The 18,382-nt window shown below is 43.8% G+C and overlaps 1 protein-coding gene across 1 annotated transcript in view; it reads left to right on the plus strand.

Moving 5' to 3' along the window:
- The first annotated feature begins 3,053 nt into the window (after window positions 1-3,053).
- The window catches only part of TGFBR1 (transforming growth factor beta receptor 1), a 48,485-nt gene continuing 33,156 nt past the window's right edge, over window positions 3,054-18,382 (plus strand). Inside the window, exon 1 of the mRNA XM_045840268.1 lies at window positions 3,054-3,220. Coding sequence (XP_045696224.1) covers window positions 3,130-3,220 — 91 coding nt within the window. The 5' untranslated portion in view covers window positions 3,054-3,129. The remainder of the gene's footprint in view (window positions 3,221-18,382) is intronic.

Genomic DNA, 18,382 nt, shown 5'->3' on the forward strand with positions numbered 1-18,382 from the left:
ATAAAATGAATGTAGGAATAGACATAGGTTAGGCACCTGGCAGTCAGGCTCTGTCCTCTGTTTGGAAGAAAACATTTTACTTAATGGGATAATCCAAAAGGAAAAAGAAACAATGTAGTCGGCATAAAGACTGAGAAGTAGTATTGGGCAGGGAGCAAGGCACTGGCATGAGAGCCTCCTAACCCTGGCTCTGCAGCTGATGAGCTGGGGACTGGTTCTCAGTTTTTTCCCCTTAAAATCAAGATGTTGGAGTAAACACCTGTATGCCCTTTTGAGAGCCCGCAGAGACTGTAAAGAGAATTAACATTTATGATAGATTTTTCATGTGTAATAGCTCATTTAGTTCTTACAGCAAAATGTGAGTCATTATCCCACTTTACACCGGGGGACGAGACATTTTAGAAAGATCAAGTAGTGTGTGCAGATCCCGGGTCTAGTAAATGGCAGAGATCCAGCTGGGGTCGGCAGGCCTCCAAAGCCAGAAGCTTCTTCCATTTCCCACCCTCTCTCTTTCAAAAGGGTGCATTTTTAGTTAGTGAACTTGAAGGTCACTCTTTCTAAACTGTGCCTTTCGAAGTGTGGCCTGGTGGCACCCGCAGCAGAATCATCTGGGGACTTTATTACAAAAGCAGACCCCTGGACCTGCTTCAGATGAACTGAAGCAGACTCTCTAGGGCTGACTCCCAGGTATCCACATTTTTAAAAGTTCCCCAGGTAATTCAAAGACATTTAATAGTTCGAGAACCATGATTTTAAACTTATAATTTATCGTTCCATTTTAACGTAGTTTATTTATGGATCTGTGGCTCATGGAAGTTTCCTCCTAATATCAGGAAAATAAAATTTAAAAATAGTTCATTTCCTTTTCCTGTTCCTCAGTTCCCTAACGAACACACTCAATTCCATGGAAAATGTTAAGGAACTGAAAGTGTGTCATAGGAGATGTCCTAACACTGATGAACTGAGGCTCTCTGTAAGGAAAAGGCACAGATTACCATGAACATGAATGCTGATTAAAATCATACAGAGGAGATGGGCAAAGGAAATGACATTAACTAAATATTTGCTATGTTCCAGATACTGTTCCAGATGCATTATGTCACTTAAGTGGCCCAAGACATGTGGTTCATTTTTTTTTATTTACAAATGGGGTAGGTACTATTATACTTTCATTTTGGAGGTGAAGGACCTAATGATGACAGAAACACAGTCACTTGCCTGAGCTGAATCACTCATTCATTCATTCATTCATTCATACAACAAATATCTCTTATGTGTGGTACTGAGAATAGAGCAGTGGAAAAGCAGCCCAGAGACTTCAGCTGTCACAAGGCCCTGACTTGCTCACCAAGTCTCCATTGAAGAAACTGGGCATGAGACAGCAGATTGGAACTGGAGCCTTCCAGAAGTGGTCTCTCCAGGCATGGTCTGCCTGCTGCAGGGAGCAAGAGGAGAGCTTGCTGCTGGTGGTCTCCAGCAGCCCCAGAGAGGGGGCGGTTCCTGGTTTGAGCAGTAGCTGCAATGCCTTGTTAGGTCGTTCAGCGCATACCAGGCCCTTACCAGTCCAGAGAAGAGGAGCAAGTCAGGAGTCTGGAGGAACCCCCACACCTTACATTCTTTCACTAACCTTGGGCTGTAGATATTATTTTCATTTTATAGATGAAGAAATGGAGGCTTAGAAAGGTTCACGGACTTGCTCAAGTAGGTGTCCTAGCCAAGAAGGGAATAGGGCAGGTGGCAGATCCAGCTCCCACACCCCCAACCCTGCCCCTCTACAGCTCAGAGGGGATGTCTTCACAGGCAGGTAGAAGTAGTTTACAAACCAGTGCTGGAGGCTGGTTCTGATTCCTGCTACCAACGTTTCTTTCATTCCATCTTCGAGTCGCACAGAAAATAAAGTTTTCTCCTTAAAAGGTTCTGTGGAAAAAAAGAAGTTCTCTGTGCGACGTTACAGCCTCCTAGGCTGTGTTTGTGTCTGAAGAGAGGACTAGTCTGACAGGCGGAATTACAAATCTGGAGCTCATTTTGGCGTCCCAGAGGGAAGGTGGGTGGAGCGTCTCACAGTCTCACAGTAAATTAGAAATTCAGAATGAAAACGTAGCTGAGTTTATTTGGGTTTCTAGTGACACCTCAGAATTACTGTGCAGGCTTGTCAGAGGCAGCTCAAAGTAATGACTGCTTCCCCTCCGCCCCAGGGTGCTGCGTTCTAAGAAGAGGAGTCCTCCTATTCTGGAGATGGAGGTGGGAACCTTCCCTGGCCCACCTGAATCTTAAAGGGACGAGAGGGCAGGAGTGTGGTTTGAAGTCCTGTTCTGAGTCTGCTCTGAGTTACGGTGGGAGGCGGGAGGCTATTCAGGGCTGTGTCTGATCTCAGTATCTGAAGCCTGAGGCTGGTATTTGAGGCCAAGATTTGGAAAATTGCTGGGCCGGGAATTTGGCTGGGGGTGGTGCCTAGGTTGGGAGTACTCGCTGACGGCGGGAGAAAACAGGAGACTGAGTCGTATTTGAAGGGCACTGAGGAAGGATCTTGGCAGAGTCGTAGAAAGTTGAGGCATGGATCTGGGGAGGGGAAGTTGAAGCCTGCCTGATACTGCGGATCTGGGTGAACGTGTCGGGGTTGTGTCGGGATCAGTACCAGATCTTAAGTACCTAGAGGAGGCTAGAAGAGCGTCCACTGACCACAGCCTTTTTCCGAAAGCGACTCACATCCAGACACACCCATCGATCAGCCCTGGCCCTCTGGGAGTATTGGGACTGCGGGTCGCGGGATAGTTTGGACCCTGGCACTACGCAGTCTCCAGCAAGCCCGGAGCTGCTTCGGCTGGGGCAGGGGTCTGGCTGCAAGAACTCTGGGGAGTATGTGGGCGTGGCCAGAGGCCCGGCGCCCTCGGCTCTGGATTGGCTGTCCAGCAGACCCGCAGGCGGGGCTCCGGGCTGTGTCTCGCTCAGCCGCTCGCACTCGGCCAGGAGGCGGGGCCGGCGGGAGCCCGGCAGCCAATGGACGCACGCCCCCGAGCAGTTACAAAGGGCCGGAGCGAGGCCGCCGCGGCGGCGGGGGAGGTGGGGCGAGGCGAGGCTTGCTAAGGCGAGGCGGCGGCCGGGCCGGGCCACAGGCTGTGGCGTGGGACCATGGAAGCGGCTGCCGCTGCTCCGCGTCCCCGACTGTTTCCCCTCGTGCTGGCGGCGGCGGCGGCGGTGACGCTGGTCCCGGGGGCGACGGGTGAGCGGCGGGGCTGGCTGGCGGCTGCGGGGCGCGCGGGAGGCTGCGGGGCGCGCGGGCCGGGCCCGGCCTCTGGCTCACTCCTTCTCTTTCTCAAACATGGCGCGGGGCCGGGGGCGCAGGTGGCGGCGCCCGGTCCGGGGCCGGGCTTTTCTGACCGGGCGGTCGCCACGCGATCCGCGGGCGGGGAGGGAGGGCGGGGCGGGGGCGTGTGTCCCAGCACGGGTGGATGTGCCTGGCAGCAGGCGGCCGACCCCGCTGTCGACTCCGCGGGGAAGGCGTCACCGGAGTGGTCGGAGATCGGGGGCTGCCCTTTGGGGAGGGAATGGGCGAGGGCTGTGAGGCTGCCCGGGACTGGCCTCAGCCAGAGCGCTGCGTGGCGGTGTTCCGGCCACCCCACCCACAGTGGGTTGGTGCCCGAGGCTCCCGGGGCCCCGGGCGGAGGAGGCTTCCCGCGCAGGGTGTGAGCTTTGAGACTCCAGGGCTTCCCCGGGGGGTGGAAGGGGTGATGTGTGGTTGAGACCCCTGGGTCAGCAGGGCCGACCCCGGCGAAGCAAACTGCTTCTCCAGCCAGCGGTAGCTTTGGAAGAGGAGCTGAGCTTTGTGTGTGAGGAGCAGGAGGTACGAAGACGAGCGGAATGTTTCTCTCGTGCGTCTGGGAAGTGTTGAAGTGAATCCAGTAACCAGAAGGCTACAGATTGTTTTCGTAGTGGAAACTTGAACTTTTGTTAACTCTACGGGGTTTGGAATGTTTGAATGGAAATGGCTTTGTAAATTGATGAAAGGCTTTTATTTCCTAGAAGGAACATCGCTAGTGAGGTTCCTTGTCTTGAGTGACAGTTCGAATCAATCGTCTGTGTAGCTGGTTTTCAAGGGAGAATGTTTCCTTTTTTTGCCAAAATATTAAATCAGAACTGAGGTACTTGGCCACTGCTTACCACTGAGGAGTGAAAAACTTTGTTATCATCCAAACTAAAATACTAAAAACTAAACCATAAAGCCCTAGTGTTAGCAACTAAAATATAGCGAAAGTACATTTCTGTTTCTGAAATTAAATACTAGATATTTTCAAAAACAAAAACTCAGGCCTGAGGGTGCCAATTATTACTAAGAGCTACTCTTCACTAAGAGCTTACTGTGATGTATAGGTATAAAAGGTGCACCAAAGTACATTATCTGATCCTAATAACCGAATCCTCAGGACCAGTAGCATTTGCCCCATTTTATACATGAAAAACTGAGGTGTGGAGAGTACCCCCCCCCCCAACGCAATTACTAAGAGCTGAAGTTAGGATTTGCACCCAGGGCTATGTTTCCAAAGCCTTTACACCTTTCATATTACACCTAACTGTCTGGTTTAGCTGTTTGGCTTTTTCCATCCTCTCGTGAGCAATTGGTCTTTATTATGCACTTTTAGATTTTGCCTTCAGTTTGAAAATCAGATTGGCTTTCTGACTCCTAGTACTTTCCTGGAGCCCCCTCACCTTGGACATACATTAAGGATAACAGGAGATCTTTGACATTGGTCTAAGGAGGAGGGAGGGCAGGATAAATGTGGGGACAGATGAGAGAATCGATATATTTTTGCCTCAAGCAAAAATTACAGTTTCACACCACTGTTAACTCAAATAACAGTTCCTTCTTTTCACCTAGCCTGCCACACAAAGTTTCCATGGATTCAAGTAACAGTCTTGGAGTAACTGATGTACAGAACATTGCTCAGTCCAGGCTTTGGAGGAGCTTACAGACTCCAGGGGCATGCATGTAATACAAAGTTGATTCGGGTGCTAGTACACTGAAGTACAGACAACCTCAACTGGTTTGCCTGCCCTTGATGGTTATGTCGATGTTCCAGTCCATCCTTTCATATATTCTGAAGAAGCTCGGTGCTTTTTCTAAGTTTATAATTTGGCTTCCTTTTGAAGAGCTTGCAGTTCCTTATTGTCTGGGTATCAGTTTTGTATTTCGCTGCCCAGTTTCTGCTCTCTTCAACATAGATTTCTCTAGGGACATTGCTTCCCTGTCTGTAGTACACAGTTTAGTACCACCAAGTCTACGTGTATATCTCATGTGAGAATGCTGTTTGCTTCCTCTCTGCCATTTCATAACTTTTTTCTTTGAAAACATATGCCTAAACCCAACTCTTCTTTATATTAATACCTCTTGAATGTCTGTCTCTTCCTTCCTTTGTATGCATCCATCCCTTTAGCCCTGCCTGTGTCATCCCTCACATCTAGTTGCTCTCCAGTGTTTCTCTCTCCTAGGATTTTTGTAGGCTACTGCCAAGCTAATCTTCCTCAGTCATCCCTACAAAGGTTTTACAGGATTATCCATTTGTATTCAGCACTTAGAGCAGCGTTTGAGGCTTATGATTAGGGTCATCTCTGAGTATCCAGCACTTCTCACTATTGCAAACCCTCAATTCCAGCGATTTCTGTTTTCCCACTTCTGACTTTGCAGCCTTTTCACTCCATACTTAATTTCCCCCCTTTTGGGAGTGTGAAGAGAGACGTTCTCAGTCCTGACTTCCTGTACTCTATTCGCCTGAACTATATATCACTTCAGTTTCTGTTGCCCATTTCTGCCGTCCTACACTGTTATTTAGCTGTGCTCTTGAACATGATATAGTTACCTGGAGGCCAGGGTTATGCCTTTTATTTTCTTTATGCACTCAGAACCTAGCACTGTGTTTATATTCTGTTCCACTTAGGTAAATACTTGTTGATTAAATAAATTCCACTTGACTGAGCTTAGCATTCATGTAATGTACTGTTATATGTAAGTATAGTTTATGCAATATTAATTGATAACATGTATATTCAGGACAAGTCATATGTGGTGAAAGAATCAGGTGGGTTATTAGATTTGGTTATTATTACCAACTTCACCTCTAGTTTTGCAGAAAATGGGATAATACCTATTTTTCCTAATTCATGAGATTGTGAAGTTCAGATGAGAAGGTTGTATTGGGGTTTGAGGTTGCTATTTGGTATTGGTAGGTAGGTCTGATGTTCATCCAGCAATTCCCATTGGCCATGTGTGTTTTGATTGGTCAGACATCCTTTCTGATTGGTTGGTACCATTGTAGCACCAGTTGTTAAATATGTTTGGCATCACCCCCGCCCCCTACAGACACACGCACATACAGGAGCATCAGTATTGAAAGAGGGAAATGATTAATGTAGGCTGAAGTGACTGGAGACGTTTCCCGGACACTTGAGGACTTAAACTGACTTTGAAAGGTGGCTAGAATCCCGATGGGCAAAGAGGGGGATTCAATGAGTGTTAAGCTGTCTTTGCAAACCGTGTGCCCCAGCTGTCCCCGGGCCTACCCTGCAGCACAGAAACCAAAACGTTCATTGACTGGCTGGCAAGTTACTCTTTAAGTTCCTTATTCTATACTGCGATTTGGATGTATTCACCATTATTATTTTCTTTGCAATTCCAAAACCTCTATAATAATGTGATTGGAAACAAATAAGAAAGGCATTCTGAGTGGGATTAGTGAGGGAGAATAATACGGGGACTGGCCATTCTGAGGTGAAAGTCATTAGTCCCTTCAGTTTACAGATGGAAAACAGGACTGAGAGGGTAAGGTGAATATCTCAGGGTTGGGCAGGACCGAGATAGGAACTTTGATTTTCTGATTCCAAATCTTGTGCCCTCTATGGCTCTTTAAAATAGGAAGGACTCAAAAGACTCCTGTGGGAGGAGGGATAGGGTTAGTGGAGTTGTTGGCTGCGAGAATGGCACCAGGCGTTAGACTGGTGGAGTCAGACTGGATCTTGGTGCAGCAGCCTTGGTACTTTGCCACAGGCACCGGCCTGCAGTGTCCGAGACGTTGTGGATGAGACGAGATAAATTCACACGGACTATCAAGTCCCGTGGAGGAAAAGGGACGGGACGGCACGGCATGGCTACTTTCTCAAGGGGAGAACGTGTCGACCCTTGCCTTGACAAGCTTTTATTGGCTTTCTAATAGCATACATCAAAGAAGGTTTTCATTCATTATACTTAGGTTTGCTTTAGGTAATTACTTTTTACAGATAGCAGAGGAAGGAATATTACAGATTACTTATTACAGATTAACAAGGAAAAAATGTTGTAACTACAAGGGACATAATAAGAGTAACAGGTCTGGTTACACTTCAGTCCTTGGGAGAATTAGCAGAGACTTCAGAAAGTTACTTTAAAGATATGTGGTAAGCATTTGCTGCCTGAACTCAGGGTGAGAGAGTTTTAGCAAGAGCAAGTCACAAAGCAGCCTAGGTATAATGCAGGCCTGATTTCCCACAGGAGGACTTCTTCACAGGCGTGGTCCTGCGTGCCGGCTCGCTCCCTACTGGTTTTTCATGTGGGTGCTGAGCTACATTTCCATGTCTTTTGAAGCAGTTCCCTACAGTACTTGAGTTCTGGCTAAGAAAGAATTCAAGGTCAAGATTCAGACTATAAGAAAAAGTTCATTTAGAAAGTCACTGAGGCAGAAGTAGTGAGCTGTAAGGAATGGGCTCAGGAAACCAATTACACAGGCAAAAGAAGGGTGAAGGTAATGCACCTAGGGGGAGGAAGAGGGAGAAGGGAGACAGAGAGAGCCCCTGGGTCCTCTGTCCTAAGGGCTGGTAAAGGTAGAGATTTCAGGGGAGGTACTAAGAGAGGGTCTCAATAGAATATTCACCTGCTTTCCAGGTGTGTCCTTTCAGGGCCCTAGTCTCCACTGATTGGTGAACACCAGGGTGTTGGTCACTACAGCTGGTCACGATGTCAGCCACAGCATAGCTTTGGGTTTTGCTGCTTTTCTGGGCCTGGAGCTGGAACACAACTGAGGCCTAGATGGATTTGATGCGGGTCGGAACCTCATTGTCCTGGGGACTTAATGCTTAAGAGCTGTTCTCCAGCCCCATTGTTCATTCCCCCTCTAAGGGGGTCTAACCTCTTGGCCAGCAACAGGCAAAGGGGGGAAACGTCAGGGAGGGCCTGCACCGCATGACCTGTGATATGAGAGGTTAAAGGTCTAAACCGAATGACCAGCAGTACACTCGGGGAGTGGAGATTTCCATGGGGGGAGGGAGGTCCTTGTTTTCCCAGTTTTGCCCATTGCTGGGCACCCAGGGCTTTCAGCCATTGAGACTGGCTGTACTTGACCTGTCATTCTCGCTCTGCTCATGTGCGTCTAACTGCCTGTCACAGAGTGACTTACCTAAGTGATCTTGATTTCAAAGGACCTCAGAAAAGTGACTTCTGTAGGTGGGAAGGAGGGGGAAGTTATCATGCTCTCAAGAGAAGGTCAGTATTGTTTTTATATTGCTGATGAAAGAACCTGGTATAGTATTTGCTGGTTGAGAAAATTAGGCTTATCTTACTTTGGAAGATGGTGAAACAGTTTTGAGATACATTGAAATGGGATGTAATTGAAAAGGCCTTACAGCGCATGGTTAGGTTTAGAATTTTAGATGATCTACTTTGTTATTGAAATTAAATGGAGAACTGACATGATCAAGATAATCAAGAGGAAGAAGAATCTTGTTCTGTGTGGAGGGCCTTTTGTGAAAGGTTCTTCCAGGCCTAGCTGAAACAGTTATCTGAACTCCACACCCTTCTGAAACCATTATGTTGCATCGGATATATTCATTTCTAATGAAATGGGTTTTGAAATTGCCATTGCCTTTTTGACGTAAGAAAGAAGGTGCCTCCTCAAAGCACAGAGCCCCGCTGCACGTGTTGACAAGCCTCCTGTGTTTTGCTGTTCTTTCTTGGTTGTGGCTTACATAATGCAAGTTCTCAGAACAGATGGACTGTGGTTGGGTATCATGTGATTGGGTCACATCTTTGCTTCCTGCTTCTGGAATTGAGGGCAGATGCTGGCATGTTTCTCAGGGATTTTCATGCTCTGACCCACAGAACTGGCTCAAGAAAACTTTTGGAGTCTTCTCAGAATTTATGGTCTGTCTTACCCAGCCTCACTTGAATACTTAGGATAACATGTAACATCTTTCTTAACTGAGTTTTCTCGATATCAAATCCAAGTAGTCTCCATAAACGTTAAGATTTGCTGCTGCTCTGAATTCAGTCCAGTATGGTTTTGGACCAGATAATGCAAATAGGTTTCTTATGGTTGTCCCTTTTTGGTGTGAACCTGTGACTGATTGACTTGTAGGTGTTGGCCTTGGATAAACCTGTTCTCAAACACTCGTGAGTGAAGTAAGTGTGGTTGGTTTTATGGGTCCAGTGTTATAGATCAGGTCTGGCCTTTTGTAAAGGTGCTTTCTCATTTTGGCAATCTGAGAGCATTGCACATTATAAAGAATGATGTCTAACTTAGAAAAAAATTATGACTTGTAAAAAAAAATTGTGACTTCCTAGGTATACCCACAGGTTGCTTTGATATTTCTTGAAAGTTCACTTGCACTATTTTATCAATATACTGACTCCGGCACAGTAATGCCCCTTTTTGTATTACAAAATCATAAGCATGAAATTCTATAATATAACCTATCACACTTAAGCACACCATATGACATTTTAGGTGAAATGTTAAAATTACTGTCCATCTCGTGTGAGACATGCATGCACCTTACCAACCACACCCAAGCAAGCCTTACTTCTGCCAGACCCTGTATTATAAGAATGTGCCAGGCATTCTCTCTGCCTTGCCTTATTTAACTCTCAGAACCAACCCTGAATGATAGCTGTATAACGATACAAAAGCTTCATTATGTTCTTACTTAATAATACAAGACTCTTTTTAAGTACATTTGTTCCTAGGTCCAGGTGACCAATGCTTAGAAGATAACTGTAGATTTTGAGGACACTGGTTCTAACCCAAGATTCTTTTCAGCTCTCTTACATTATCTAAAGATGTTAAATTTTGTCTTTCATCTTTTAATTATAAATATATTTATAAAAGGAAGACACTGCTTCAAATCAAACAGATGTAAGACTGGAACATGTTTGAAATGGGAGAGAACCTTCAGCAAAGAAGTGATTATCATCACTTACCTTTCACTTCATTCTCTTTCTCTTGGATTCAGTACCTTGTCGCCTTAAGTGGAGTAGTATTTATTTTGACCCTGAACTCCTAGCTTAGGTAGGGAACCTTGCTCAGTTCGCTGTGATATTCTTCCCTCCTAGATTTCAGGTCCATGCTTTGTCCCTGCTGCCCCAACACCCCACCCCTGACACCAAAGAAGGATATAGTCAGAATTATTAGTTGTGATCTTCTGGTTGCTGTGTAATGAGCCTTTAGGCTGTACTGCTTTCTCTGCTGTAATATGACTGACCTCTTGGGAATCTGCTCTGGTCCCTGCCTGCGTATACACCACGGGCTTCAGGTTGTGGTTACGATTTCCTAGGTCTCACCTCTCTATTCTCCTGGAGCCCCCCGATGGCTACTTTGTTAAATGCTTTTCATGCTGCTGTTTTTCTCCATGGACCAAACACCAGTACAGTTGTATTTCTAGACCATCCTTATTTTTCTCTTTGCATTGATCTGTTTTTCTTCCAGTTTTGAAGGCATTCAAATCACGTGACTTGGTTTCCAGTAATTTAATAACACCTTTGTTTCTGGGAGTAGATATAGAAACCCCCACATATTTGTCTGGAATTAGATTCTAATTAGTGTATCTCTCTGGGACTCACTTTTAAAAGGAGGATAACGCCTAACTTAAATGACAGTTGTGGAGGTGTAGTGTACTGTGGTGTTTATAAAGTACGTAGCACATGGCCTGATATTAGTTGACACTCAATAAGTGGAAATAATTATATATTTAAATAACTGAGGGAATGTCTTTTGGAAGAGGAAATTCATCGTACACGATGACGAACTATGATTAATTGGCAGACTGACAGGCAGATTTCACTCAATATTAAGGAAGTACTTTCTATCAATGGGAACAGTCATAAAGTTGAGCTTTATGAGGCACTGTCGCCTGTCACTGGAAGTATTCAGGCAGAGACTGGATTGCCGTCTGTCTGAGAAGTTGTAGAAGGAATTTCTTGGAATTGATTAACTCCAAGTTCTGTTTCTACTCTAGGTCTCTGTACTGCTAGCTGTGATCCAAGCTTGTTTGCTCACTGTTTTTAGCTGTCACACAGGCTTTCAACCTCCCTAGCATTTTAAGGCTTTGAGATGATCACTGTTTCGTAATTTTCTTATTGTATGGGGGAAATGTATTCAGTAACTGGCTTATGTACTCTGGCCGTTTTTCAAAACAGGATTTAGGAAGCTTGAAATAAAAACATTAAGAACAAAACTAATGATCAGAAAGATAAGAATCAATAAGTAAAAGGGGAAAAGAAAGAGAACGATTACCTATAACTTTTAGCAGAAGAAAGCTTTAGTAGTTGAGCACAGTAGGTAGCTCAGAGTTTTCTAACAGTGAAGAAGGGAACCTGATAGTCTGTGTAGATCTCATTGCCTACTATAGAGAATTCACGAGGAGGCTGCCATCTTCCTTAATAATATGGGGCCGCAAACAAAAAGATTGCAATGCAGGGAGGGTCTCCAAGTGGTCAGGGGTGCGTGGGACCTGGCAGCCTTGATTTCTTGTTTTCTCAGGCTTCCTCTTTAACACGTATTGAGGGTTCAGTTTAGTTCTGCCGCCACCATTTTTCCCCTGCACTCCGAGGCTCTGATCCAAGTATGAACACGCTAGTCTTAACCTAGTGCCAAGGGAACAGCTGATGTAAGACTGGAACATTTAAATCAAGCTTTGCTAAAAGCTAGAGGATAATGAATAGAGAGAAACATGAAACTGTTCAACCTGGCTTACAGAGACGTTTTCCTCACGTCCTTATCTTTTGGCCTGTCTCCACTTGGCAGTCTTCATCGGGGTACTGTAACCAAAGGTGAACAGCACCTTTCAGCGCGCAGGCACCAGGCAGCAAGATCCAGAGTGTCTTTGCTTGGGTTTCCCGTTTGAAAAGCTGCCTCCTGGGTAGTGGATGTTGGGAATGATGACTTTGTTTACTCAGAAAGAGTGCCCCTACCATATGTAGCTTGCATAGTAACCCCAATATTTATATAAAAGATACCCACATATGTTACCATGAAGGGCATTCTTTGTTTAGAGATGGGCTGATTTCATTGGGAAAATCAGGTTTCTCCCTGCTCTTCTGCAGAATCCATTGTAGAAGTCTTTGTGTAAGGAGCATTGGAAAGTAGTGAAGAATTCGGGGTTATCACTCTCTGTGACTTGTGTGGATTCATTTTCCTTTCTTATTCTGCAGTTATTGAGTTACTTTAGGCCTGTTCCCATGTTTCTTTGTCCTGGCCAAAGGGCCGAACCTCCTTATTTTTGTTCACTTGCTTCAGGATAACCAATCCATCTAGATTTCCTAGGTGTGAACCTCACTGATTACATAATGGTGTCCTATTTATAGTTCTAGGACACCTTGTGCAGGCATCCTGTTACATTTCTACAATATAAGATCTTTAAATATGCATCAAAATACAAATAGCTCCCATGGGGAAAAAAGTAAAAACAAATAATTGGCTTTTTCTACTAGAAGTGAAGACTAATACGCTTATTCAGGAGCACTGAACTTAGAGGAGATAATTATATTTTAAGAGGAATATAGAGATAGAAAAGCAGTAACTGTTCCTTTTCATCTGTACAAAAACACACAATATATGTATAGACTTTTTTTTACTTGATGCATTCATTTCCAAATTGAACCATAATGTGCTCTAATTGAGTCTCTTTGTTTAGCACATGGCTGTTGATTTGAGTACTTTCTCCAGTTGAAAAACTGACATTGTAATTTTGTTATTCAGTCTGCAACAGATTTAAATAAAAGCACCAAGATTGTGTATTGTAGATTTCCTTCAACAATAATTATATGTAATTATTTTACCAAAATAAACAAGTTAAAGTAGTTGTAGCTATTTTATCTCATTCCACATTTGGAAAAAATTACAAACCAGGGGCCAGAGTTTGTTCATGTTTCTCAATGGGGAAAGATAATTTCTTTCTTTCTTTTTTAAAGGATTTTATTTATTTTTGAGAGAGGGGAAGGGAAGGAGGGACGGAGAGAAACATCAGTGTGTAGTTGCCTCTCATGTACCCACTCCTGGGGACCTGGCCCACAACCCAGGCATGTGCCCTACACTGGGAATCGAACTGGCGACCCTTTGGTTGGCAGGTGGGCACTCAATTCACTGAGCCACACCAGCCAGGGCGAGGAAAGGTAATTTCTGATTGCTCATTCCATCAAGTTTCACCAAAGCAATGTAAAATTTGATGCTAGTGGCACGTAGAGAGGAAGTGCAACCGGAGAGTAGCTACCTGCTACTTAAAACAGTTGGTATTTTCATGAATGTGGTGTCTCAGAAATTTTAAGGGACCTGTGACAATTAAATGAGATCATGCACGTAAAACTTAAGGCATTCTTTGGCACATAGAAGACACCAAGTAAATGATAGTTGTTAAGAAAAGTAGTTTTTCATAGGATTACAGAATTTTTAGACTGGAAAGAACCATAACTAAGGGGATCATGATTATTATGTCATCTGATTCTCTTTTACAGGTGAGGAAATTGGGGGTCAGTAGTTATGCAGTGTTTCAGGGTAATCAGGATAATTCACTAATGACTGAACAGGCATCTGGCCTCCTCCTCACTTTAGAACTTCATTTAGCATCCCTTTTCTGACTCAAGCCTCTTTCAGGTAGCATGATGTTTTAAAAAATCATCTAAATTTATGGGAGAATCTGTCAAATCAGATTCCTAACAGATAGATGCGTAGGTGGAAAAATAACAATGTTAATGTAGCAAAATAGTTAAAATTATAGAATTTAGGTGGCTGGTAGGTACATAGGTGTTCCCAGTTGTCAGTTTTCTGAATGTTTGAAATGGTCGTAATAAAATACTGGAGGCGGGGGGATTGAAAAATCTGTTCACCCCAGGTGTGTTTGTTACTGGTCTAAACAGCAGTACTCGCCGCCGGCAAAGGACGTAAAATGACCCGGGAGCCGGGGCCTCTGGGAGTGCACATTTGAGGGCCTTCCCTTGACATTCTCCAGGGATTGAGAACCACGGGTCTGCTTTGACTTTTTCTTTTCTTTCTTTTCTCTCTCCTTTAAAAAAAAATTCAAATGATCATTGTGCCTTGCAGATTTGAAATTCCTAACCCACCAACAGACAAGCAGGTTCGCACAATTAGCACTGTAGATCACGTTCCTATAAACAAATGCTTTTCCCTCCCCTTCCTATTGTTTTTTCTATTTTCCCATGGTATATTTTACTTTTATTCTTTTCCTTCTTGTTTTTAATGCATTTCTAAGCTTGAGTCTTTTGTTCTCTGATAATCTTTCTCCCTAAGATCACAATGGTTTCTTCTATCTGATTCCAACCCCCCCTTCTTTTTTTTTAAGAAAATGGCCATATAAATATTTTAGCTAGGGCTTTTCCACTCTTATTTAAGTTTGTCAGATCCAGCCTTCCCTTTCTTTATGGTGGGAAAAGGAGAAGGAGGGGGGGAATTTTAATAAATGGGCTTTTAGGAATGAAGCGGGAACGCAGGGGATACTCTTTAAGGACCACCAGACTCAGAAGTAGCTGTGCGTTGCCAGCAGATGGTGTGCCCTAAGGAAATAGCTGCTCTGAGTGACTGGGTGTTTGCATCTAATTTAGCGTAGACATCCTGGAACAGGGAGAAAGTCTCGTGGAGCAAATGGGTATAATCAGCTATATGAACCATTCTAAACCACAGCCAGGACCTGATAATTATTGACTGTGTATAGATGTCATAATTCCATTCTGCACATACATACGCTGCATGATTCTATGCTATATTTCCGGTTTTTTAAAAGATAAACACCAAGCCCTGGCACGCTTTAATCTTTTAGTAACACCCCCTTCCCCCAACTAGAGGCCTTCAGTGACCAGAATGCCAGCATCAATGCCACAAGCAATTCGAAACCCATATCCCTAGTGCTGTCTCTGGATATCTAGATTGTGAGGTCTGAAAACTTTAGTAGGTTGGTTGCAGTGCCTCCCAAGCTCCAGTGTTTATATACACAGGAGTCTGAAAAGGGTAAACGTTCCTTCAAAAGGAGTTCAGATAAGACTAGATGCGTGCATACTTGCACCCCAAGGGAGGCCATGGGTTCAATGGTTAGTCATTTGATCAAATATAAAGATATTATGAAAATATACATATTATAAAATATTATAAAAGCCCTGTGTTTTGGCTGGGCTTTCATGCCCTTGCTTGGTATAGTTCCCTATGTTCCTCTAGGTGACTGCCAGCAGGATTGAACTGCTTGCTGTGACATTTTGTTTGAAAAGGAAAATGAACATTTCAGACTGGGGAAGGCAAGAAAATGAAAGCTTGTGTGGTTCACCAGGTCTCTGAGGTTTCTAGCAATATCATCCCTCTTTTGGCCAAATTCAGTAACTTTTTTGTACACCTGTTGTCCCAGCGTAATTATTAAGGACACTCAGAGAGTCTTGGTTTGGATGACAAATTATATTGTTACCCTGTTTATAATTCAGTCTCCTCACTCAACACTGGACAGGACCTCTCACTTTGGTAATATTTTTTTCTTTGTTCTACAAAGGGGTGGGAGCGACATAGAGCTAAATACCAGGAGACTCCATTAAGAGTAGAAAGTGCAAAAAAAGAGCAGAAAATGCAGTTGCTTCTGTGGAGGAGGAAATACCAGTGTTGAGTAATGCTTTGAAACTTTCTCTGTGACAGGCTTAACATATCTAGTTAGATTTATTCCTAAGATTTGATTTTTTTATGCTTTTATAAATGATACATTTTTTATTTCTACTTATTGCTGGTTTAAGAAAAGCTGATGAATTTTTGGTATAATGACTTTCTCATTTTATCATGAATAGATGTTGAGCTTTGTCAGGTTTTTTTTTGTTTGTTTGTTTTTGCTTACATCAAGATGAGTATATGATGTATTTATATTTTCCTAAACTGTCTAACTCTGTTGTTGCTGAATCTGTGTACAGTATCTTTGTATATCATCTCCCTGGAATGAACTTCCGTTTTTCTTTAGCCTTCCTTAAGCATCAGTTTCGGGTTAATCTCTGAAAGAAGAAGTCTCCCTTTTCTGGGCTCTCTCTGCATTTTGTCTGTACTTCCCATTAACACAGCATGTTTGTTCTCTGCATTGTGGTGTGAAGTCCTTGAGAGTGGGAATTTCCACCCCATCATCTCGGTCCTCTCAAAGGTGTATTCTTTCTCTCTACATAGGGTGCATACACTGTTCTTTTCTGGCAAACGGTGTTCAGGCCTTGCTCTCTGCTTCTAAAAGTGCTCATTGCACAGCGCTGCCAGCTAATTTCTTCAACTGTGACTCCGGTCTTTCTTTTGCTGTTTGCCAGCCCAGGTGTAACTCTCCTCTGCCCTGAATTCAAAGGCAGCTGGTGGGTGGTTACTACTTCCTTTTCTTACCACAGTTTCTATTTCATTCCCCCAGCCAGAGTGATACACCGCTTTCATTTAGGTTCAGCAGTAGACCTCAGTGTCTGTGTAACGGAGTCACACAGCTGTAGCCACTTTTGCTTTCCCAGGGGGATGGGGTGAGTCCTTTGCCTAGTCTTACTTGGGGGAGATCGGCAGAGATTACCTAGTAGTCCTTTTTTTCGTTCTGTGCTTTTAGAATAAATCTATATTATGTTGATGTAACTCTTAGAGCACTTCTGTTTTCTCATCTATAAAATAAGGGGTTAGGATCAGGTAATTATCAGGTTCCTTCCAGCATGAACATTTTATGGTGAATGAGTTGTGATTCTTTATTAGTCGGGGGTATCCCATATAAATGTACACACTAGATGTGTGCCAATGCTTTATTAATTTGGGTTGGAACTGAAAATCTGCTTTCCCGTGGGTACCTGTCATGCCTTTACAGTGAGGTTCTTGGGCTAACCCTGTTCAGTCATATTGCCAAAAAACTCCGAATGGGTATCTGTGAATGGAGAAAAAGAATAGCTACCGTGAATGTTCACTGCTTCATTCGCACACTGTCTGTGCTATATTCCGTGTTGCCTCCTAGATCTGTGCAAAGGTTTACCCTGATTCTCTGTCCAGCACCTGAATAAGGACTGGCACGTAGTAGGTGGTAAATAAAGACTTGTTATGTGAGTACATAAATGAATATTTGAGTGTTATGTGCCAGGCACTATGCTAAGTGTTCTGTTTATGTTATTTAACCCTCAACCCTTCTGAGATTGCCACTGTTACAGATTTAGGAAACAGGCTAAAAAAAGTTAATTTCCACAGGATTACTTAGAAGCCCACTGACAGATAGTATTCAAACTTAAGCCTTTTTGTCTGTGAATTCCATGAGATCACCGTACTCTTGTGACATCTGTTAGTCAACATAAAATCTAATGAGGAACTGTGTGAAAATGTGTTTAGATTGGGGAAAAATAAGAAATTCAATGAATGTTTTAGCACTCACCACCAGAAATAAAAACTTCTCCATTTGTTTGCAGAGGCTGGGTTAAGTCAGAGCACACACATGGGCTCGGCATAGTAACACACCCTCTGCTCAGAGTGGGACACAAACAGGATCGCCGGCTGGGAGCGGAATTGTAGTCACATTGCACACAGCCTCCATAGCAGGACCGTTTTCCTGTTCTTAAACGGCGTTTTAAAGTATCGCTTTCATGGCTCTAGTACTGCACTTATGATTGTTTTAATTTGCTCATTGCCCTGTTGTTCATATAGGTTGTTTTTCAACCACGCAATGCTGTAATGAATATCTGTGTGCATCTGTCTTTGATCTCATCCCCTGTTGTTTCCTTAGACAAAATTCCAGTCAGGCCCTGGCTGGTGTAGCTCAGTGGACTGAGTACGGGCTGAGAACCCAAGTGTCATAGGTTCGATTCCCAGTCAGGGTACATGCCTGGGTTGCAGGCCATGACCCCCAGCAACCGCACATTGATGTTCTTCTCTCTCTCTCTCTTTCTCCCTCCCCTCCCTCTCTAAAAATAAATAAATGAAATCTTAAAAAAAAAATTCCAGTCAGTAGAATTAATGGATTGAAAGATATGGGCTTTCTAAAGGCTCTCACTGTATCTTGGTGAATTATTTCCAGAAAGAACATTAGAGTTTTAAAATCAGCATGAAGTGGCTATACTCCACAGGGTAAAAATCCTGAGTTGGAGTTTTGAAGACAGTGTAGGGAAAGGGGAATGAGCATA

This window comes from Phyllostomus hastatus, unplaced genomic scaffold (assembly GCF_019186645.2).
Source record: "Phyllostomus hastatus isolate PE091 unplaced genomic scaffold, TTU_PhHast_1.1 phas_contig_34, whole genome shotgun sequence".
In the NCBI taxonomy this organism is placed as follows: domain Eukaryota; kingdom Metazoa; phylum Chordata; class Mammalia; order Chiroptera; family Phyllostomidae; genus Phyllostomus; species Phyllostomus hastatus.